Here is a 23260-nt window from a genome sequence, read left to right as displayed (position 1 = left end):
CAACCTCAACGGAACAAGCACACGTTAGGGACCTATGTACTAAGGCAGCTAAAACTGCAAGGCGTCAGGAGCCACGGGGAAGCGAATAAATAGCAGTAACAACAGGCACACGAAAGCGGGCGAAGAGGCGATGCCACGCCTTTGGCAGTTCCTTCTCCTAACCGCCCGCTCTCGCGCCCATGGCGCTGAAGCCACGCCTCCTTCTCCCGTCACCGAGCTCAGCTCCTCGCGCCGCCTCAGGTAAAGCCGCACTTCTGCTCCTGCCCGCCTTTTGAAGAACTTAGCCACGCCCCTCCCTCTTCGCTCCTCCTTAGGTGCGTTTCCTAAGCTCCGCCCTTGTTCTCCCTTCTCAGGTTTTGGTCCCGGAAACTGGGGGCGGACGAAGCGAGTGTAGCCGGTGGCCTCGCTTCGACAGCGGCTATGGCGAGGATGGGAGCCGTCGCCGCCGCTTCGCTTCCCCTTACACTTCTTCTGGGACTTTTGCCCGCTGCTTCAGGGCTGAAGCTCCTCGAAGACCCGCCAGTTTTCAATTGTTCCCAGCCGGTAAGTCTCTCGGGGCCAAAGTTCATTTTTCCGGCTCTTTCGAAAGCGGCGTCGTAGTTAACTCGAGGCTGCGGATGCGGAAGTTCTCGGTTCGGGTTCTTGCTACTTGTCAGGAACTCAGGAGGTTGCTTTTGACAAGCCCGTCTCTCACTCCGAGCCGTCGCCAGTTTGTTAATGTAAAGGTTTCTGTATTGACCTACTTCGCAGGGTTGTTCCGAGGATTGCCTGCCCGTGCCTTCATTCTCTCCCTCCCCGCTTCTCTGTTCTTTGTGTTTATTTAGTTAAGGACCTGCCTTTGTAAAGTTCCAGATACCTGGATGGTGCTGTAGAAACAAATTATTCCGAATAATAATGTGTGTGTCCCTCCATGTGTTGTTGGACTTAGCTCCCAGCAGCCTTAGCCATGACTGCAGGTTCCCCACCTCTGTGAGATGAGCAAAGTAAAACGGGTTTTTTTTCCGAAAATTGTGGTGGTGTTTGAACATTTTTTTCCTTGCATGGTACTACTGTATCTGTTTAGGAAAGAATAGCCTTAGTTGGTCCACAGATCAATGGCTTAAATAAAGAGCTTCTCTGGAGGAATTACAGGTGTCTAAAATCAAAGCATTGAGTGTGCTGCGATGGCAACATTATCTTCCTGAAGTAGTATTTGTATTTTAATTTACCTCTGCAAGTGATCTCTGACTAAAGGATTGTGTACTCTTTTACCAATAGTGATAATTCAGTCAGAAACTTCCATGCTTCGCTTTTCATTAAAGCCCTATTCTGTGTGTGTGTGTGTGTGCAGTGGCGTAGCGTGGGGGTGCCAGGGGTGCCAGCTGCACCGGGCACAACATTTGGGGGCGCGTTTGGCTGGCCCTCCTGGAGGAAGCAGGAACCCCACTGTCCTCGGACCTCCTCCGAAGGCTGGCGGTGGGGCGGAGAGACCTCCTCCCGCCGCCAGCCTTCGGATGGCTGTCATGAAGACTTGTGCTGGGAGCAGTGGCGTAGCGTGGGGGGTGCAGGGGGGGGCTGCTGCACCTGGCGCAACATCTGGGGGGGCGCGGAAGAGACTCGAGTGCTAAAATCCACGGGTTAGGGGGCGCAAATTACTTGCCTTGCCCCGGGTGCTGAGAACCCACGCTACGCCACTGTGTGTGTGTGTGTGTGTGTGTGAAAGATTAATGCTGTATTAGCATTCTTTTTTTAATTAGCATACATTTGTGTAGAGTCATGCATGCTTCAACAACACTGAACATGGTTAACTTTCTGGTAACTGATGAGCAACCAGCCTTCCTCCCAACTTTGAACCTGGGAAATTTGGTGGAGACATCTCTTCAGTTGCATAGTGATTCTCACCACCTCCTAAGCTTTGCAGATAGGAGAAAGAATAGGGACTGTTTGGCACCTGCATGGCCAAAATGCCTTGAGGGTCTTGCCTATGCAAGGCCAAACTAGTAAGACCCTGCACCACCACAGCTTATCTCTTCCTCTACCACCAACCAGGTTTCCCGGTAATATATTCAGACTCAGTCAGGTTGTAATGTATTAACAAAGATTCTAGTTAATTGTGAACGCAAACAAGCTTTAAATACTTTGAAACACTGTAATCCGATTCATTTTCTGCTCCCCTCTGTCTATAACTCACTCTGACTCCTATGCCTCCCACCCACAAGAAACCAACCCAACTAACTGCCAAAGCCCCTGTGCTGAGCCTTAAACACAGTTAGGCTCCGCCCCTGGGCTTTCTTTTTAGTCAACCTCATAACCCTTTCTCTCCCCCGCCCCAGTACGACATCTCAATAATGAGTGGGCAAACGCCACACACCCCTTCTAGCTTTTCCTGCCTTTAAGCAGCAGCAGCAGCAGTCTGTTTCCTTGGTAAAGACTTGGAAGGTTTGCCCAGAGAGAAGTGAACAGGCAACTACGGTACTTACTTACTTAATTTAGCTCAGCCAGCAAGACTAATAAAAAATTGTAGAACCCTGCTTGTATATATGACACTGTACCAATACAAGGGCTTCCTACTCCTATTGATGTTGACTGAAGTCTTACTCAGTGTTGCTAGTCTTCCCAGCATCCTTTTGCCATCTCCTTTCCCACATCTCCTGCAGTGAACAACATTAACAGTGGTAGAGCAGGTCTCTAATGCCTTTACTATCCTACATTGTTAATTGCCCTCCTTAGTAGACACATGCTTAACTTAAACACATTCTAAGAGTCTCCAGTATTAGGATCTTTAGACAATTTGCTCTGATATAGCTGGCTCTTTTACATACTTCTTCAGAAGTTTAAAAAAAATCATAGGTCTACCAGCTTCTCTTTATCTGTCACTGGCACAAAAACAGCAGCTCATGAAATCTTTTATAAGATCGGAAGTTACCAAACAGGCTCTTTATCAGAAATTTTATTTTTCATAACTCTTGCGGAAACCACAGCTGATGATACAAGTGGCTTAAGCCAAGCCAAGCAAATTTCAGAAGCTTCCCTTGGTTACAGATTGGAGAAGCTGAGGCAATGTTCAAGAAGTAGTTGTCAACTGAGAAGTGTAACATTTCAGTAAACACCTGAACATGCTCTACCAAAAACTGTACAGTGGTACTTCGGGTTACAGACACTTCAGGTTACAGACTCCACTAACCCAGAAATAGTACTTCGGGTTAAGAACTTTGCTTCAGGATGAGAACAGAAATCGTGCAGCAGTGGGAGGCCCCATTAGCTAAAGTGGTACCTCAGGTTAAGAACGGGCCTCCAGAACGAATTAAGTTCTTAACCTGAGGTACCACTGTACTTTATGATAGAAGTGGATAGCCTGTTGCCTGTTGCCCTTTGGATGTTGTTTGATTAGAACTTGCATCATACCAGACCACTGGAGTGCTAAGGATGGGGCACTAAGGCTGAGAGAGAGAGTAGCTTACTAAGGACACCTAGCGTGTTCATGGCTGAGGTGATACTTGAACTAGGGAGTTTCCAGCGCACCATCTTAGCCACTCTGCTATGTAAGATATCTTGCTCATTTCACCCTCCTTTTTCATTTTCTGATGAGAAATTCTCCTTCTACGTAGCTTTATATGCTACAGATGATTTGGCTATAGGGAATCCATTCTGTGCATAGATGACACTTTTTGAAAACAATCCAGTCATACAGTTCTGTGAGTCATCACTTAATATCATTATATCAATTTTTTAAAAAAAATATTTGTGGTTTATGGAACTTGTTCTGATCGTTCTCACAGATTAGAGATGATGCATACTTTTATTTTTAACCGTACTGCTATGCGGCAGATTAGCCTAACTTCTTAATGGTAGTGAACAAACATCTGGTAATATTTCCTTCAAGTGTGTTCAAGAAGTACTGAAAGGAATATGAGCTACACAATACTATGTCCACAGTTATTACTTCTATCATTTCAGTGTATTGACCCTTCATCCTTGTTGTGATGCATGGTTAAAATAAATAGTCTGGATAAGGTAAAAATATTTGTATCTTAGGTGTTAGAAAGGTTCTTGTTCAGTTATTTTTGAATATAATATCACAGTGAATCCTACCACTAGTGCTGGTGGGTTATCTTTGTCAACAGTATCCTCCTAGTTCCCAACCTGACAAACTGTTTAATATTGGTTATGGTTTGTTTGAAACAAGGCAACTTCAAACCATGGGTTATAATTGTGAGATATGAAGTTGACTTTTTTCAACAAACTGATGTTAAGATTAGCCACATTCTTAGGGCTCAGATGACACACAAAACTGTGGTTAGTCAAAAATGGAAGTGAACACCTTCAAACTCCTTGTGGCCACACCAGAGAAAAAGAGGTGGGACATGCAAGCACAGAGGGGGGGGGTGCTAAATTAATTCCCTGTGTTTTAAACCATGGCTAATTATGACTTCCAAACACAGCCTTTGACTGTATACCCTCTTTAATTATTAGGTTGCTATGTTGTTCCATGTCTTGTATGACCATCTTTGGGTGACTAGTCATGTTATGTTCTCAAACAAGAGACCTCTTTAAAAAAAATATTTTTATTGAACAATTTTAACAAACAATTATCCATCAATCAGCATAACCATTTACATTCCCCCCTTTTTTTTCTCCCTCCCTCTCCCCCCCCCCCAGGACTTCCCTCAGTTCCCCTCTCTGGTTTCTTTGCACATATTATTCTCTGCATGTTATAAAATTGTACATATCATTGCCATATCTCTCATGTAGTCAACTAATAAATTTGTGGATGTTTATTCAAAACCTGCCAAGGAGTCCAAATCATTTTATTGTCTTTTTAAATAATTTGTAAAAAGTTCCCATTCTTCCTTGAACTCACAATTGTCCTTGTCACGCAGTTTATATGTCAACTTGGCCAATTCCGCATAGCTCATCAGTTTTTCTTGCCACTGTTCTTGCGTTGGGATTTCTCAAACAAGAGATCTTGATGAACAGTACTTGGTCTGCATTCAGAGAGTGCCTAGTTTATTGGTTGTTAAGGAGAACCAGCCTGATTAAAGCAGATGGTAGTATTTTTTAAACAACTGATCACTGTTTACACACAAGGGTATATTAAACAGTAGAGTTTAAATTCATTAGCACTAGTCATATAATCCAAGTGCAGAAGTCATGGCTGTTAACCAAAGCAAACTTTTAGATCAGTCATGTTATATATGAACTGGTTGTCTGGTTGGTTGGTTGGTTGTTTAAAAAACAACTGTTAGCACCATAAATACTTAAACACATTCCCACCATATCATTGACTGGTTTAACCAAACTGAATTCTAACTATAAATGACCTTTCTCTTTTTGCACCTGGCTTCATCAGGCGCTGAGAATAGGAATTGTTCCTCTCAATTAATATGTTTGTGTTCTCTCCTGCAGGGTTTAAATTGCCTTGTGCGAAACAGTAAGTATATTGGTTATCTTTTTTTAAAAAAATCTTTTTAGATGGTTTGTGCTTCAATCTTTGTTTCCTTACTGTAATTTTACAGAATGAAAATCAGTGAAGTGTGTGTTTATGCATGTCAGCGTAGAAATCCAAGAAACCATTACTTCATTGGGGAGAGTGAGGGAAAATATCAAATAGGCAGCATGCGGAGCAATCTTGTGCATGTTTACTTGCTCTCTGTTGTTGTATATGTTGGCACTCTAGTCAGTAACCGAAATAAATTGATTCATTCATTCATATTTACTTGGAAGCAATCCCCACTCTGAATATGTCAAATTCTAGCTTCAATTCCTCATTTATATATTGCACTTTTTCCTCATGGTGCATTCACTAGTAGTTCTTTTTCCATGTTGAAAATAGTCAGACCTTCACATGCAGCAGAATGAGATGGTTGGGTGGACTGTACAAGTGAAGTTCAGTGTTTAGGTGGAGGATTTCTTTGGATTCTATCACATGCACGAAGTCCCCTATAATAATCTTTTTAACCCACAGTAGCTGGCTTTAGCCCAGTCAACTCTTGCTGTGCAACTTTTCTACTTACAAGAAAGGTTTTTGTTTCCTTACATGGAGGAATATTCAGAAATAGGATTCCCCCACTTGATAATCTTCTGGGACATGCTGCTCCACATTTTCAGGATACTGCCATCTTATTCTCAACTCATTTTTGCTGTATGGGTAGACCTAGCCTATGTCAGGTTGAGAAGTGTTGGAACTGTAGGTAAAATGAGGGCAGAGAGACTCCTTGAGATCCCCAGTTCCAAATTTCATGGAAACAGGCAGAGATGTAGAGACATGTTATCTTCTTAGAAAACTGGCATTCTTAGTAAACTGAAATATGAAAGTAATTCAAAAACTATTCATATTCAGACTGTTATAAACAAATTTATTGACCTGTACAGATTGTCCAATCATGTGTGTCTCAAAGCACAATTTGTGTATATTTGCCCCCTGCTGTGGCTCCTCCTAGAAAGTGTGTTTATAGAGAAATACTTAGCCAAGAGGCTTATGTATATGTTCACTGTTGACCCTAATGATGGGTGAGCGCCATTGGATTCACTCCTTTAAGTTTTTCCTAGCTTTCTTTCAATGGCCAGTGTAACACAGCAAGTGCTATTGTGCTCACGTGACCCAAAAAGCTCCTCTTCTTCTTTTTTTGTTCCTGTAAGAAATTGGGTAGCTTCCTAAATTTTGCTAAACATAATAGTATGGGAGGATGCAAGTAAGGTATCATCCCCCCAAAAAAAATCAATGGCCACATCAAAAATGGTCCTTAAGTTTATTATTGTTTAACTGGCAGGTACCTGCATGGATCAGAGCTGGCTCAGGGCTTCACAGTGGACTCCGTCAGCCCCAAGTTCCGTAGATGTTCATATTGATACTTTCTTGGATAATGAGGAAAAACTGCTCCCTGTGCTGAAGATAGAATGGAAGGTGGCTACTGATGGTAAGCAAAGGGCAATTTAATATAGACTTGAGTGGGCTGGCATTTAATGATAAATAGGGTTTTGTAGCATGTAGCACTATCCGTTTGGCCCAGCAGTAGTACCCAGAGCTGCCATTTAAAAGCTTTTGTGAATGGCTTGACCATTGCATGATGCCATGATGAAGAACTTAGGTGACTGTGCAGAGTGCAGGCTCTTACAAGCACGACAGAGGAAGCAAACCTTGGCACATGCTGGCTATCTAAATTAACAGGAGTCACACTTGACCTCAGTGTCTAGGTGGAAAGAGCTACAGAAAAATGCAAATACTTGACAATACCGGTTAATTTGTCAATTGCCAATAATTGTAACATTCCCCCCCCCTCTCTCTCTACACACACACACACACACACACACACACAATGTATCAGATCAGAAAAAAGTAAAGTATCAGCTGTTGGGAGAAGTAAAGCCTAAGTCTCATTTTTACCATAACCATTTTACTCTCTGTAGTTATTCCATCTTGATGATTCAAGTGGCACTGTTTTGTTTGTGTTTTGGAATAATACATTTATTCCCAAAATCTCCAGATATCCCACATGGTTAAAGTAAAGGTAAAGGGACCCCTGACCATTAGGTCCAGTCGTGGCCGACTCTGGGGTTGCAGCGCTCATCTCGCTTTATTGGCCGAGGGAGCCGGCGTACAGCTTCTGGGTCATGTGGCCAGCATGACTAAGCCGCTTCTGGCGAACCAGAGCAGCACACAGAAACGCCGTTTACCTTCCCGCCGGAGCGGTACCTATTTATCTACTTGCACTTTGACGTGCTTTCGAACTGCTAGGTTGGCAGGAGCTAGGACCAAGCAACGGGAGCTCACCCCGTCGCAGGGATTCGAACCGCTGATCTTCTGATCAGGAAGTCCTAGGCTCTGTGGTTTAACCCACAGCGCTACCCGCGTCCCATGGTTACATGCATGTTAACCAACACATGGTTACATGCATGTTAAAGCATGGGACACAGGTAGACTTTGGGACACAGGTAGACTTGAGAACAATCTAGTAATACAGAAATTCCTCCCTTGGACACCTTTTCAGAAACAAAAAATATAAGAAATTCAGAGCAGATTGACTGTTAAAGTGGTGGTATTTCACTTCAGGCAGGGAAGGCAGTAGTACAGTTGTAGTATTCATGGACCCTGTCGATCACTTTAAACACTGGAATTTGCAGGATAAATAGATAAATAGATAAATAAAAAGATAGATTGGAAAGCTAATGAAGTTGCCTTACACAGAATCAAACCATTGATCCATATTGATCAATATTGTCTACTCTGCCTGTTGACAGTTCAATCTCTGGTGGAGGTATTCCTCACCTGAGATCCCTAACTGGAGAAAACAGATTAAACCAGAGACCTTCTGCATGCTAATCATATTCTCTGTCACTAAGCTATGACTCGTCGGTTTCCCCTCCAATAAATAAACTATTCCTTAGTGCATCTTCTACAGGCTGATGTAGTCATATTAAGAAAAGCCTGGGCCTGCCCTTTCATTTCTTTTTCTAAGCCAGGATTGAGTTTTTCCACCTCTGCAGTCAGATGCTCAGGCTGCAGTATGAACATTTATTTTCCTCTAGAGGTCACAAACAGAAATAAGTTGTTTCCTTACAAATCCTCTTTTTCTTCCCTCCCACCTTGGCCATACACCAACCAGGAAGTGTTCAGAACCTCAGAGGGGCAGAATTGGCTGTGCTTCAGGTGAGCACTAACCAGCAGGTCTGTGCTCAGTTTGATCTTCAGAACAACTTCTTGTTCCAAGTCCGTCCAAACGGTGGCGGTCGGGTAAGTGATCATGGAGGTATTACAAATGTTCTGCTTCTTTTCCTCTTCTCAGAATCTCTTGGCTTGTTGCCTGCAGAAGATATAAAATCCCCAAAGCAACAGGGCAGCTTTGTGCTTAAGAACAGCCTTGTAGTGTAAGAATATGCCCGGTTGCCTGCTGCAAATAAAAATGACTCCTACACAGCCCCTGCTGTGTGTGCATTACCTGTACAGAAGCCACGGGTGTAATGGATTTAGGGGTTGCTCGTGCGTAAGTTGCCGCCACTGCTGGCGAGGTTACCTGGTTAAACCCTTTCTGACTGAACAGCCTCCAGCATCGTGACTGTCTCAGTCGCTGGCAGAATCCGTCAGTGGGCGTTTCTTGAACCTTTTCCAGCTTAAAAGTTGTTTGACGCCAAGTCTCCTCCTACTCTCCCTGCGCGTAAGTCTTCTGCGCAGGGAAGGTGTGGGCAACGGAGTACCCATACTCTCTCCGCTGGTCTCCGGCGACGAGTCTTGGAGCTTCCTCTCCGATTCCCCCATCTGCCCCCCTTCTCCACTGTTGTTACGCTGATTTCCTTCCCCAGCAGATGGGCTGCCTCTCTCCCTACTGGGACCCTCTCCGGCATCCCTCTGGAGCCTTCCCTCCGCCTCTAGCTCCGATGGCAGTTCCCTGACAACGGGGATCCACTCTGTTTCTCACCTGGGGAAGTGCAGTGGAGCAGTATGATTTTTCTCTGTCCCTGACCTAAAGTGTGTGTGAGAGAGAGAGACAGGGAGAGGGAGAGCTCAAACTGGGAGCACTCATAGCATAAAGCAGGAGAGAGAAGGAGTATCATGACTGGCTACTGCCAAAGTAAGAAGAGTTGCTGCTCCCAACTCCTTTGCTTTTTCTGTTGGTAACAGAAGCCATCTTAAATTGCTCAATGGGAGAAAGCAGCAATATTTAAATTTTGTAAAACCCAGAAGGCAGTGGAGAGTAAGATGTACAACATTTGCTGCTGACGTTTCTGCTGCTTTGGCAGGTCTGTAACATTGACTGCCTGTAAACATTGTAAACATTGTTGTTTTATCTGAGTGAGTGGGACCAGAGTTTGGAAAAACTGCAAGGGAAAAGGGAAGGGGGCACCACAGGTTTTGTCTGCCCCAGGGGATGTATGCACTATCAGCTCTCTTGGACATAACCCACTGCTTTTGTCACCCTATAGCCGCTGTCTCTCTGGCGTCCCCCCTGCCTTACTCACTACCTTATAGCAGGAGGGGGGGACACTAGCAGAGCATGAAGAGGAGGACAGCCATTCTTAAATGTATTTCCAAGGCTGCTATTAAAAATGTTCATTTAGTGCCAGCAATTAGTTAGGCACTCCATACAGATAATAAATATAACAGCCCTGCCTGCAAGACTTCGAGAGTACATCCCTCCTTAATCAGAACAGCAGGAGAGAGGGGTCTTTATCAGAGAGCAGAGTAAGCAGAAGAGTGCCCCAACTGATACTCTGTTGACCTAACAAGGCTATACAATTCTAGAAGGCATTTGGAAGAGAGGAAGGAGTAAGTTTTTCCATCCACAAGGAGCAAAGTAATGAACAGTTCAGAAGTAGAGAAATGGTTGCATGGGTTTGAGACTAGTTGATTGGACTTGAACAAACTAATCACTCTGCCTTGATGTTCAGATCTCCCCTCTCTCTCTCCCTCCATCCCTCCTGTATCATGCCTGTGGATTTTGTATTATTTATTTCATTTTTCTACTATAACTCCGGTGTTGCAGTTCTGTGCGATCTTGGTTTTTAACTTCATCACACTGGTATTGGTTGACAGATCTTTCCTCTTTTTGTTGTTTCAGTGGAGTTTCTCTTTCAATCGTTTTGAGGTAGAACCAGGTCAAAGATACCAAGTAACTGTTCATCACTTGCCCAAATTAAGTACTCCAGGAGACTATAATCGGAAATCTGTGTCATTCACAGTACCAGGTAAAGGACCCTCTTTGTAATGGTAATGATGGGATTTAGTATTGGGCTTATCATGTAGTAAAATCATGTTTTTTAGACTAGGGATGGATAGAAGAGCTATTTTCCATTCACTCTCTTTTGCATATAATGAATTGTAGGTCCATTCAGTTTTTTGCAGTTGATTTTTTTTTAATGTATGAAAACTTTGAATTTAAATTGGAGGAATTTTATACACATTCTTCCCACAAAACATGACCGTTTTTGCTTTTTGGAGCATTTTATAGGAAAACACACATTTTGTACATATTATTTGCCATAAGGTATGCATTCTTTACTTTCTTGAACCACAAGGTTCATTTTTGCATCACAAAATTAGGAATAGTGCATTCCAATTCATATATAAGTCTGGGACCAGTGAATTAAATCAGGTTTACTTTAAAATGCAGATCAAATGAATTTCTCCATCACGAGGCGGGACTGGGTTCAGATGCAGATATGACTTTGTGGTGCTGCTGATACTGATATTATAGTGCTATACAAAAAGTTTTTTTAAGTGACTGGCCCTACCAGCAGGTTTCCAATCTGTATCTAAAGAAAAATAAGAAATGGAAAGAAGACTAAAGCAAGAATAGCTAATGTGGTGTGCTGGGATGTTTTCAAGTACAACTCCCACCCCAAGCCAGCATGGCCAATGGTCAGGGAGATGGGAATTGTAGTCTATAGTATCTGGAGGGCACCAGCTCTGGAGGGGCTGGAGGAAAGACCTACTAAGATGGGAGGGCCTGGGCATTTTAAAGAACTTATTGTATACAGGAGGCAGTGTGACAATTCAAATGTCAGATGGGAGAGAATTTCAAAGTAAAGGAACTGAAAGGACAAAAACAGGAAATATGTGAAGAAATTCTGGGCTTGCAAAATAACATAGACCCAGCAGAAAGAAACTGATGCAAGTGGTGTGAACAAAGAAAAAGAGATGGAAGATAAACAGGAACTATAATGGGCAAATATTGGCAAATCAGTTTTGAAGAACATAAAAGGAACACACACATAATAATAATAATAATGGTGATGCTGTTGCTGCTGCTGTTGATTTGCAATTTGGAAAATTGAGGACACATATAAAGGTAGACCACAGAAAAACAACTAAATCATATAAATAAGCTGTGTGTTGCATTGTAAGCCTGGAGGGGTGTGTTTACATGAATGTTAGTCTCTAAAGAACATGATCTTTATATTCATTACCAGTGTAGTATTTTCTAAACAATGTAGTGCTTAACCTCAGTAGCCCAGTGATCAAAACATAATTAACATTCTTTAGGCTGCCTACAAACTCAAGTGGTCAGCACTACTTGTTGCCGTTTTTCAACTAGACTCTGACCTTGGTTTCATAATGTAGGCTGGACTTTTATTTCCCCCAAAATATTCTCTCTCTCTCTCTTTCAGCAGTATTGAAATTACTTTGTGTCAATGCTGAGCACTTGTATTTCTTTTGTCAATTTAATTGTTTCTGAGACTTAGCCTGAATTCAAGCAAACGAGTTTCAGTGTATAAGCTGGTAAAGTTCTGGATAAAGTTTTATGATGGCTTATTGTATTTTATGATTGCTGTCATACACTGCCCTAGGAGCCATTTGGATGAAGGGTACCTTAGATAAAGCAAATTATCCTAACTTAAATTTCATGTCTAGTCACCCTAGAGCCCATCAAATGTAACTTAGTGCCCCCTCTCTTAACGTACCCAGCAAGAGTTCTTCCACTTGTATATATTTGTGGTACTTAGCTAGAAATTCTTGCCTATTGTACTCTGTCTTTCTGGACATAAATGCAATCCTTCTGTCTTTTTGTTGCAGATTGCACAGACCCTATCATGAAAACAACAGCCCCATGTCTACAATTAGGTAATGTTTGTTTAAGTATGGGTAGAAGTGTAGGAAATCTATTTAAAGTACTCACAGTTCATGATGATATTGATATATGCAGGCAGTGGATGGGAACCCAGCCTGGCTGGAAGAAGCCTAGATGATGAGACACTATTGGTGAGCTTTAACCCAGCAATGGAGTCAACCAGTTACTTCGTCCATGTGACCAGCTTTCAAGAAGATGGAGTAGAATGTAAAAAGGCGACACAGAAAATATCAGAGGTAATCAAGCTGTTCTCCATCTTCCTCCCCGCTTGAGACACTTATTTTAGAAAGTGCTTGTATTTAATGCCACCTCAACAATTACTAAGTTAAAGGTAAAGATAAAGGGACCCCTGACCATTAGGTCCAGTCGTGACCGACTCTGGGGTTGCAGCGCTCATCTCGCTTTATTGGCCAAAGGAGCTGGCGTTTGTCCGCAGACAGCTTCCGGGTCATGTGGCCAGCATGACTAAGCTGCTTCTGGCAAACGGAACACAGCACACGGAAACACCATTTACCTTCCCGCTGGAGCGGTACCTATTTATCTACTTGCTTTCAAACTGCTAGGTTGGCAGGAGCAGGGACCAAGCAACAGGAGCTCACCCCATCACGGGGATTCGAACCACCGACCTTCTGATCGGCAAGTCCTAGGTTCTGTGGTTTAACCCACAGCGCCACCCGCGTCCCTACTTTATTCTACTTATGTCTGCCCTTCAGTGCCTCTAGATTAGAGGCAGCTAACTGTTTTCAGCCCAAGGACTTCATTGCCTCATTGTGACAGTTTCAAGAGCTGCATGGCAATAATGAGTGTGGTCAAAAAGTGAGTATTGCCATCGCACATTCTCACACACACATGCACATACCACCATGCACCAGAGCATGCACACATCCTAGCCAGAGGCACTCCTAGCCAGAGCAGCTACCTGGCCATCTAGGAACACACTAGACCCAGCAACTATCCTGAAGTTCATGATAAGTTCTTCCTTAACTCTGATTTCTTACTCTGAACCCACCTGTGCTTAGGAGGCATCACTGGGATATTTGAGGCACAATGTATTTGAGATGACAAATGCTTCTCATTTTTTTCTGTGCTACTACTCATTATTTCTCCTGAGTTCATTCAAGCTCTTTGTGATTTTTACCTTGGAATTCCACTTTGTCTCTTGGTTTCTGCAGAAGGAGTTGCTGCAGCCAATGAACGTCACAGTCAAACTAGAGAGAAACTTGAAGATTTGTTGCAAATACACGGTGCAGGTATGGTGAGCTGCTTTTCTTATTTGAATAAAGAAGGGAGGGGCCATGCCAGTTCCACATCACCCTGTCAGTGCTTAAAACCAAACACAATTATTTATCCAGTGATCATCTTATCTCTGGTTATTACAAGTTATACAACGTAACGATAATGAATTATTTTAATAGTGCTGATACCTCACCATTTCATCTTCACTAGAGTATCTTGAATTGTGCCTGGAAATGAACTGGCAACCAATGCAACTGATTTAAAAAGAGTTACATGAGTTCTAAATGGAACCCTGGCCAGTAATCTGGCTGCTGCATTTTGGACCGGTCAAAGTTTCTCAGTCGTCTTCAAGGACAGCCCCACATGAAGCACACTGTGCAATAATATGTCCTGCTGTCTTGCTGTGAATTTTGCACCCCATTCTACTAAAATCTCTGCTTAACATGAACGCATACCGCTTTATGTTCAAAACTGTATCCATTTGTAGGTTTTATTTTCAGACACTTCTTCACTATCCGTACATTTAGTATGACACAGTCTGAAGATGACAAAACAAAATGCCTAATCAAGGGGCCACAAGTAAATATGGTACTGTTGACTTGCTCTCCTTTCTAAAAGGTGTGTCCATTACAAAAGCGAGCAATTAATTCCACACAATATGCAATTTGCTCCAGAAACACCAAGTGTTAGAGTATCAAAGATACTGCTAAAGTTGTTCTCTCCTGTCTTTTTCTTTCCAGATTCAACCATTCTTTGCACGTTGTGCCACAGATTGTATAAGGCATTCCATTTCCATCCCATGTCTCCCCACTACCTTGCCTTACGGGACAACAAAGGAAGTTGGTACGGTCTTCATTTTGAATTTGTGTAGCTAATTAACTGTTGCAAGAATTTGTTACAAAACAAGTCAAAGTTTAAGACCTGTAGAGTTCCCACTAATATGTGCGCAAATGTTAATAATAATAATAATAATAATAATAATAATAATAATAATAATAATTTATTTGTACCCCGCCCATCTGGCTGGGTTTTTCCAGCCACTCTGGGCGGCTTCCACAAAGACCAAAAATACACTAATATGTCATACATTAAAAACTTCCCTGAACAGGGCTGCCTTAAGATGTCTTCTGAATGTCAGGTAGATGGGATAACAATGGAAATAAGACAGAAATCATCCTTCCTCACAAGAGTAGCAGATGTGGTTCTGCTGCTGCCTTTGTATGATGAAGTTATAGATTAGGGGCTGAATGACTTATTCAGTATCCATCATTGTCATCATCATTAATTGCTAACTTGTAATGCCACTTTTCCACAAAATTGTGCCCAAAGTGGCTAACTACATATCAAGTGAACAATCAATATAACCATTTTTAAAACATTAGAAACAACTAGAAATAATATCAATAAAAACATCCCAAAAGATAAATCTAATCAAGTTTGGTTTATTTGCATTGTTTTGCACCATCTAATTTAACAGCCTAAAACTAAGCAGGAGAGAGAATAATGCCTAACCCAGAAATGAAAAGTAGTGTTCAAAACAGTAGTTTGAATCCAAAACTCAAACAGGAACCAACTGCAAAGAATCTCTGGTTGGGTGAAAGGAGCAAACCTTATAAGAAAGTCATAAAGCAGCTGGGCCTGTTCTACCCCTCTTGAAAGGAGCTGGAGAGGGACGATAATTTCACTTAGAACCATAGAATTATAGAGTTGGAAGGGACCCTGAGGATTATCTAGTCCAAATCCCTACAATGCAGGAATGTGCAGCTGTGTCCTGTGTGGGGATTGAAACTGCGACCTTGACGTTATCAGCACCACGCTCTAACCAATTGAGCTATCGAGAAGATCAATTCTCTTTATGTGGCTTCAGATATATGGGGCTGTTTCTGCCAATAATTCTTGGCTCAGTAAAGATGTAAGCAAGAAATACCCTGTTATTTTTTGGACCTGAGCAAATGCAAAGTAATTCTGCTGCTTATTGCTAATAGCTGGGGGGGGGAGGTTGCATCCACCTCACTCCCAAGTGGTTTGGTAGTTTTGCATGGTCTAATTACTGCAGCAGTGGAAATGTTCCTTACATTATGCTCTTCCTATGTTGCAGATAATCTTTCTGTGGTGTTGCCCTGGGGCCTCACTCTCATCTGCATTTTAATAGTTGGATCAGCTGTCGCTTCAGTAATTTGGCTTGCTCGAAGGCAAAAAGGTATGAAAAATGTCAGAAATGTAATGGGAAGATTTGCCAGCTGGTTTCCCACATTGTCTCTCCACTCGTACCTTTCTGGATACTTGGCCTTTGCATGCAACACAGAGAGATAAACTGACCCAGTTAGAATGTCTTATCCAGCCCATGGCTCCTTACATACTGTTACCTATGGTTAGATGTTGAGCCTGTGAAGAAGTCAGTATTTCAGCATTTAGTTGTATGGATACCCCAAGTTCCACAGGAACCAAATTCCTATGGTTTGTTGGTCTAGCCTGATAAATAATTTTTGTATTACACTTTAGAGAAGAAACATATCTCAGTAGAAGATAGCATGCAAAAGTAGCAAAAACTCCATACAAACTTTAATTGCAAAGGGTTTGGGGGTATTTTTTTGGTGGGGAGGGGTCAGGACAACACTCAGGCTAGCGTAAGAAACAACATACTAAAAGTTGAAATATCCACCTGCTGTTTTGTATTTCCCTAGTTAGAGTGTCCTTACTACAGGGTGGACAGGCACCACAAGCAATCCTCAAGAATCCCATGTGGCTGCTGAAATTTCTTCCCAGGCTCTGAGGCAGGGAAAGGCTATGTTCCAAACAAACAGGAAATAACTCATTAACAGTGCAAGACACTCCAAAAATAACTGAAGTCTATAAAAATGAATAAGGGTGTCAGAGCACCTTTATTCATTTTTATAGACATCAGTTATTTTTAGGCATAGATGTTGGGTCTTAGAACCGCTGTCTCAGCTTAGTCTTCAAAAGATACTGTCATTCCTAGACCAAATGTATATTCTATCAGATCTTCTTAGATGTGTCTATTGTTTTCTTTCCCTATTAGTAACACATTCAGGAACAAGCAGTAGTGATGGTACCCACCATGGTAAGAGAACATTTTGTTTCTATTGGGTCAGTGCAATTTGCAATCTGGGAACCTGGGATGAGAGAATTTGGAATTGTTTTGTTGTATGTACTATTAGGATAGCACATGTGCCAGGTATAAATAGAAATTTGTGGCAATAAAATATTTGGAATGTTTTTTGGGAACATCTGTGGTGGTGAACTTGAAAAAAGGCCTGGGGAAGATGAAAGGACTGAAGCCATGAAGTAGCAAGGAGTGTGCAAAACTTATTCCTAGTGACTTAAAAACTCTGCATTGTCTCTTCTAGTTTTCTGTCACCTCTCTTGCATAATAAGTCTTTAGTGTGTGGCATACATAAAATTTTAACAGCTAATGCTAGTCCATATTCTAAAACAAATCTGAATGTGCATACATAAGGTCCAACAACTCTTTAAGACTAGCATCATCTCTACTTTTGTGATCACCATCACCAATACAATAATTAGTGGCTTTATGTACAGAAATGAATTGAGATGGTGGCAGGGGAAGTTAGCTCTTTTACTATTTTTATGTATTATGATTATATTTTGGTGGTTAAATGGTGATAAGGCATGGCTTACATGTACTAAAAGGTCTTGAACACACATGCCTGTATTCTGTACAGCTTAGAAAGCATATTCGGTTCCAAATTTTTGCATTCTGGCTTTCCACATGTGCAGTGCAGCAACTCATGGTGGTTTTCTTTTTTAACAAAAAAATCTCAATTTTCCAGAACTTCTGCGCATGTCACAGTCTCCTCCACCCCTGAAGACTCGTAAGGTTTGGATTGTGTATTCTGCTGATCACAAGCTCTATGTAGACATTGTGATGAAGTTTGCTCAGTTCATGATCACAGTCTGTGGTACTGAGGTGGTCCTAGACTTGCTGGATGAACGTCAAATATCAGAGATGGGGGCTGTGCGCTGGCTGACACGGCAAAAACAGGAAATGGAAGCACTCTCTTCAAAGATCATCATCTTGTGTTCCCGGGGTACTCGAGCCAAGTGGCAGGCCATGCTTGGGCGTGAGGAGTTAACTGTATCTCTCAAGCAAGATAACCTGCTACCAATAGGGGATATGTTCACTCCAGCATTGAATCTGATCCTACCAGACTTTAAACAGCCAGCTTGTTTTGGCATGTACCTAGTCTGTTACTTTGAGGGCATAAGCAGTGAAAGAGATATTCCAGATCCATTCAATGTCACCTCCAAGTACCAACTGATGGACAAGTTTGAGGAAGTTTACTTCCTGATTCAGGATCTGGAGAAATTTGAACCAGGGAGAATACATCAGATTCCAGAGATCTCACCTGAGAACTACGCTGAAAGCTTCAGTGGGAGACAACTAAAGGAGGCAGTGCAGAAGTTCCAGAAATGGCAGTCTGAGCACCCTGATTGGTTTAAGAGAGAGAATGCCTGCCCTGAGTATGAAGATGACCTTCAGTCTCTGAATGGGGATCTCTCTGAGGAATTAATCCCGACTGAGGGAGGAATTCTGAAACGGCAACTGCTTCCACAGGAACCTGATCCCAATAGCTGTTGCTTGGTCAACCTCTTAGTCAATGAAGATGAGTCAGGAGCTTGTAGGCTGTTACCCCAGCTACTACCACAAGAGGATCTAGCATTCCAGACCCTGGTTGTTCCTGCTGACTGCTCCCAGGTTCAGGTAGTAATGCCAGTTGCCCTTACAGAAGAGACAGAGATACTTAGCCATCAACTGCTGACCAATGAAGATTGGCTAGAAAGAATGCCCATGATGAAAACTAGCACCCCCAGGAGAAACAATGTCATCCTTCAAGAAGATCTGTCCTCAAACCCCCGCCCCTTGCCAGCTGATGTGAAGCAGCAGCTGGAGAGCTTAATGTACTCTCTCTATCAACAAAGCATTTTGCCCTCTGAAACACCTCTCTGCCAAGAAGATGTTAATGAGCAACAGCAGCAGGTTTTTGATGAGTCTTGCAAAGATCAAAGACAGTCGGTGCAGTCAGACCAGGGTTACATTTCCAGATGTTCCCCTTTGCCTTCTGACAGCCCCCTGGAGGAAGAAGAAGAGCAAGGGCAGGAAGGACATGGGTCTGCTCAACACCTCTCCCCAGATGTCTTGGACAGTCTAAAAAGTCTTCAGCAGCAGCTGCTTTTTCAGAATATTCAGCAGCACTTCAGCTAGGATCACATGGTAGGATGGCTAACTATGCCCCATACTTCCACCCAGGACCTGTTCTGTTTTGCCAAAAAAGAAGTGACTGTTGGTTAGAATGCAGACATTTCAGACATCCTCCCTCAGGCAATCTTGTGCACACATTTTTGTGAAGTCTAATGCGTAGATGAGCTGACAGCAGAAATTTGGCAGCTTGGCTTACCTGTCTGCCCAGCCATCCTGCTGCATATACTCGAGCATTCTTGTGCGTCAGTAATCTGCCTGTAAATGGAGGTAGATACCAAACCTATAAATAATGCATTTTTTTAAAATTAATGCTACAAGCAGATAGCATACAAGTGGCCTCAGAGGATCAGATGAAATGGACCAGATAGCTCAGTAAGCTCCCGGTAACAAGCCAATATAAAATGATTGTGATGGAAACATCACAAGAGCTCTGTTTTATGAGATAAAAGATGTGTCCAGGCAGCATCCTGTTTCCATAGTGAAGGACCAGATGCTACAAGGAAGCCCACAAGCAACAGCCCCAACCTGCTGCTGTTGCCCCATAATAATAATAATATTATTATTATTATTTATACCCCGCCCATATGACTGGGCTTCCCCAGCCACTCTGGGCTGCTTCCAACCAAATATTAAAATACAGTAATGCCTCAAACATTAAAAGCTTCCCTAAACAGGGCTGCCTTCAGATGTCGTCTAAAAGTCTGATAGTTGTTGTTCTCTTTGACATCTGATGGGAGGGCATTCCACAGGGTGGGTGCCACCACCAAGAAGCCCCTCTGCCTGTTTCCCTGTAACTTGGCTTCTCGCAGGGAGGGAACCGCCAGAAGGCCCTTGGCACTGGACCTCAGTGTCCAGGCTGAACGATGGGGGTGGAGACGCTCCTTCAGATATACTGGACCCAGGCCATTTAGGGCTTTAAAGGTCAGCACCAATACTTAGAATTAGTAGAAATAGTAGTCAGTAACATATTGCCTCTGGACCTAGAAGTTCTACGAGGCTATGATGGCTAATAGCAATTTATGGGTTTACACTCCATAGCTATTGCTACATCTTTTAGCAGTGAATTCTATAATTTCATTGTATAAAGTACTTTCCATTGCCTGTCTTGAATCTGCTGCTGATTGATTTATCTGCAAATGTAGTATTGAGAGGAAGAACATCTTTCTAATCGTTGCATAATTTTATGAACCTCTCCTTATGTCTCTCCTTAGTCTTTTTTTTCAATTGTTGGCATCTGCCTGATTCAAGAGACAGTGGAAGAGTATGTCATCAGGGGTAAAGTCAAACTGTTGGGAGAGTTACAATGCATGCTGTGCCTGTAGAGGCCAATACAGGAGATACATGTTTTATTGTAGTTGGGGCAGATAAAGGCATCCAGTTTCGCTATTACAGATGCACCATGGCATTTCTTCTCTCTGCACTCCTCCCACTGGTCATTTCTCCTCTGGTCACTGCTGTGAATACACAACTTGTTTGTCTCCAGGCACTGTGGTCGCCTTCTAAAAACAACAACCCAGTACTCCTTTAGCTGTTCTGTAACCCCTTGGTTATTTGTATTACATTTTCCTATAGTTTTCCAGCTCTAGGATATGTACACAATATTCATAGTGTGTCACACTTACATAAAAAGCACTTCAATACTGCCCACTTTTTCAGTTCCTTTTCTAATAATTCCTTGCATGAAATAGCTCTGTTTCACTGCCACAGCACACTGAAGTGACACATTGATCAAAACAGGACAAACCTAATATCTTTCCTGAATAGTCACCACCAGTTCTGGTCCTATTAATACATATGTGGTTAGGATCTTTTTGCCCCAATATATATCCCTTACATTGAATCTCAATTGCCATTTTGTTACCCCTTCACCCTGTTTGGAATTGTACTTTCAGAGCTCTTTGCAATCCAGTTAGGTTTACACCCTCCTGCATAATGTGGTGCTGCCTTGCTGCTGACCCTCTTCTCCAGAAAACTAATGAACTCCAAATCATTTTACATATGATTAGGACAAAATGTTTCACATCAAGACAAATGTTTTAGGCCATCTTCCTCAGCAAGCACTGTACTCTTATTCTATATTAATCTTATGGTCAATAAGGTAAAATGCTGTTGTATTGATTTGAAGCCCTGCATTAAGTAATTGCTCTGCCCAGTTTTAAATGCTGCAGTAATTAATTTCTTTTCATGTCACAAATAGTCCCAGCAGAGTTGCCTGAGTTTAGGGATTTTCTTGCGAATGTGTTGGCAGCTTCCTTATGCAGTCTTTGAATTATGGATAATCAAAACTGCTGAAGCAATCTTCAGAATGCACTTAATTTTGGTAAAGGATACTTCTTCATGATATACCAGAAGAATCTAGGCAAACCTAATTTAGAAGGGGGTATTTTAGGAAGATGCTGAAGCAGAGGATTATGTGGTTATACTCAACATAGCTAGTGTGTGAAGCCTTCCGATTCCATCCACAATATGACTTTTAACTCACCACAGGGATGGTGTTTGCAGAAGCATCACCATGTCAAAAGTAATGAGTGTGCAGCCTCTGAATCACAGGCAAGGGGCTCTTTAATATGCACCCGCACTTTAGCTGCTCTGTCGATTTCCCATTATGCGCCACATCTGCTGTCTCCCTACACAGTCCAAGACAGGCAAAAGGAAGCAAGCGGTTGTAGTAAGGAGAGAGTACATGCTTGGCAGGAGAACTTTTTGCCAATGGCCGTGGGCAGAACCAATGTTGTTCTTTCAGCTGTTACTCAGTTCAAAATATGGCTCTGTATAAAATTTGCCATAGACCTGGGACAAAGGAAAAATAACAACATATATAGGTGTTGCCCAGGAGAAAGAGGGGAGGGGATTACAGCCAGCAAAAACTAGGGGTTTTATTCAATGCTAATCCTGTTCATGTGTAGATCCATTGAAATCAATAGCCCTGGCTATTTTACTCCATTAATTTCAGTGGGTCTAATCCGGGTAAAACTTAGTTGCATACCTAGGTGTAAGGAAGTGTTGCACCAGATACCATCAAGATGCAGCAAACAGTTTCTGCAGTGTGGAACCAAGACACTGTAAACGGTGAGCTGCACTGTTCATTGGAAAGTCCCTATATTGGCTTAGTTAATGTTAGTGACTGAATAAGGTTATTCAAAGTGGACTTCACTTCTCTACATTGCGACTCTGCAAGATAAGTCATTACAGGCTGTTAAAGCATCCATGTATATTGGTAACCAATTCAGCCAAAGCACAATAGCACCTGTGGTGAGGTAGAGGAAAGTGACCCCCAAGCATCAGTTCTCCATGGCCCATCAGGCCGACTGCCTTGAAAATTGTGCCAGTGTATTAAAATGAACACGTGCAGACTTGATGCCTGTTCCACTGCATGACTTCTTAGCCTGTTTTAGAGACCACTCAGCAGTTTCCTTCAATGTACATGGTCCATTTTACAATAGCAAATTACAGCTGTACAGTATTTTTAATAAATTTGCTTTTTTGCTATGCCTTTTTCATTGGTAATAACTTGATTAAAATATATTGTATTTTGCATATCTCTAGCTCTTTGCTAAATATTTGTTACTAAAGAAAATGATATGTTACGTATCCAGAGAATCAATTAAGTGGCATTTGTTCTGTTTCTCACTTTACATAAGGACTGGTGGAGGCTGGATGTTAGGGGGGCAGGGAGATAAGAGACTGGCTAATTTTTCCTGCAGAATAAGGCTTTTGTGTACATTTACATGTGTACATTTAACTTTTGTGTGCTCAGCTTTATGCACTTGGCAAAAAAATAAAAAGTAAATGGAAACGGGGTGAGCAACTAGGAAATAAGATTCTGGCAATCCCACCCACCATTTAACCCAATGGTTTTGAATATACACGATTTTGGTTTTAGGTGTGATCCCCAGAATGTAACCCCCATGTAAGTTGTGGGTTTACTGTACTTAACTAATGGCAAGCTACCTAGCTGCACTCAAGAGGCCAGCCTGGATATGGGTACACTGCACACCTAGCAAGAGGAGAATAACCAGCATGCCTTCAGTCCAGATCTTTTCTAGAGTACAGCTACTACCAAGTCATTCAACTTTGCTTCCCTTCCTAAATTGGAACGTTTTTGAGCTGGTAGGATGCTGAGATGATAGACTGAACAGCACCACTTCATAATGCAGGTGAGAGGATCCAGCTCTGAATGCTTGTCGAAATAAAAAACCTCCTGCAGATAGAAAACTAGCACAGAAAGAGGAAAAAATCT

General features: G+C 42.3%; 1 protein-coding gene across 1 annotated transcript; it reads left to right on the top strand.

Moving 5' to 3' along the window:
- Window positions 1–130: 130 nt before the first annotated feature.
- On the top strand, window positions 131–22559 carry IL17RA (interleukin 17 receptor A; the record flags this gene model as incomplete). Its single annotated transcript, XM_083461778.1, has 13 exons — window positions 131–240; window positions 354–543; window positions 5386–5410; window positions 6750–6896; window positions 8583–8710; window positions 10533–10659; window positions 12488–12535; window positions 12618–12778; window positions 13715–13792; window positions 14519–14621; window positions 15877–15978; window positions 16819–16860; window positions 17591–22559. 13 exons carry the CDS (start codon window positions 131–133, stop codon window positions 19021–19023), a joined length of 2694 nt encoding a protein of 897 aa, XP_083317904.1. The 3' UTR covers window positions 19024–22559.
- Window positions 22560–23260: the final 701 nt, after the last annotated feature.

This window comes from Podarcis liolepis (assembly GCF_965112155.1).
Source record: "Podarcis liolepis genome assembly, chromosome: 10".
Taxonomy (NCBI): domain Eukaryota; kingdom Metazoa; phylum Chordata; class Lepidosauria; order Squamata; family Lacertidae; genus Podarcis; species Podarcis liolepis.
The sequence above is the reverse complement of the archived record's forward strand: the minus strand, read 5'-3'. Positions and strand labels throughout refer to the sequence as shown.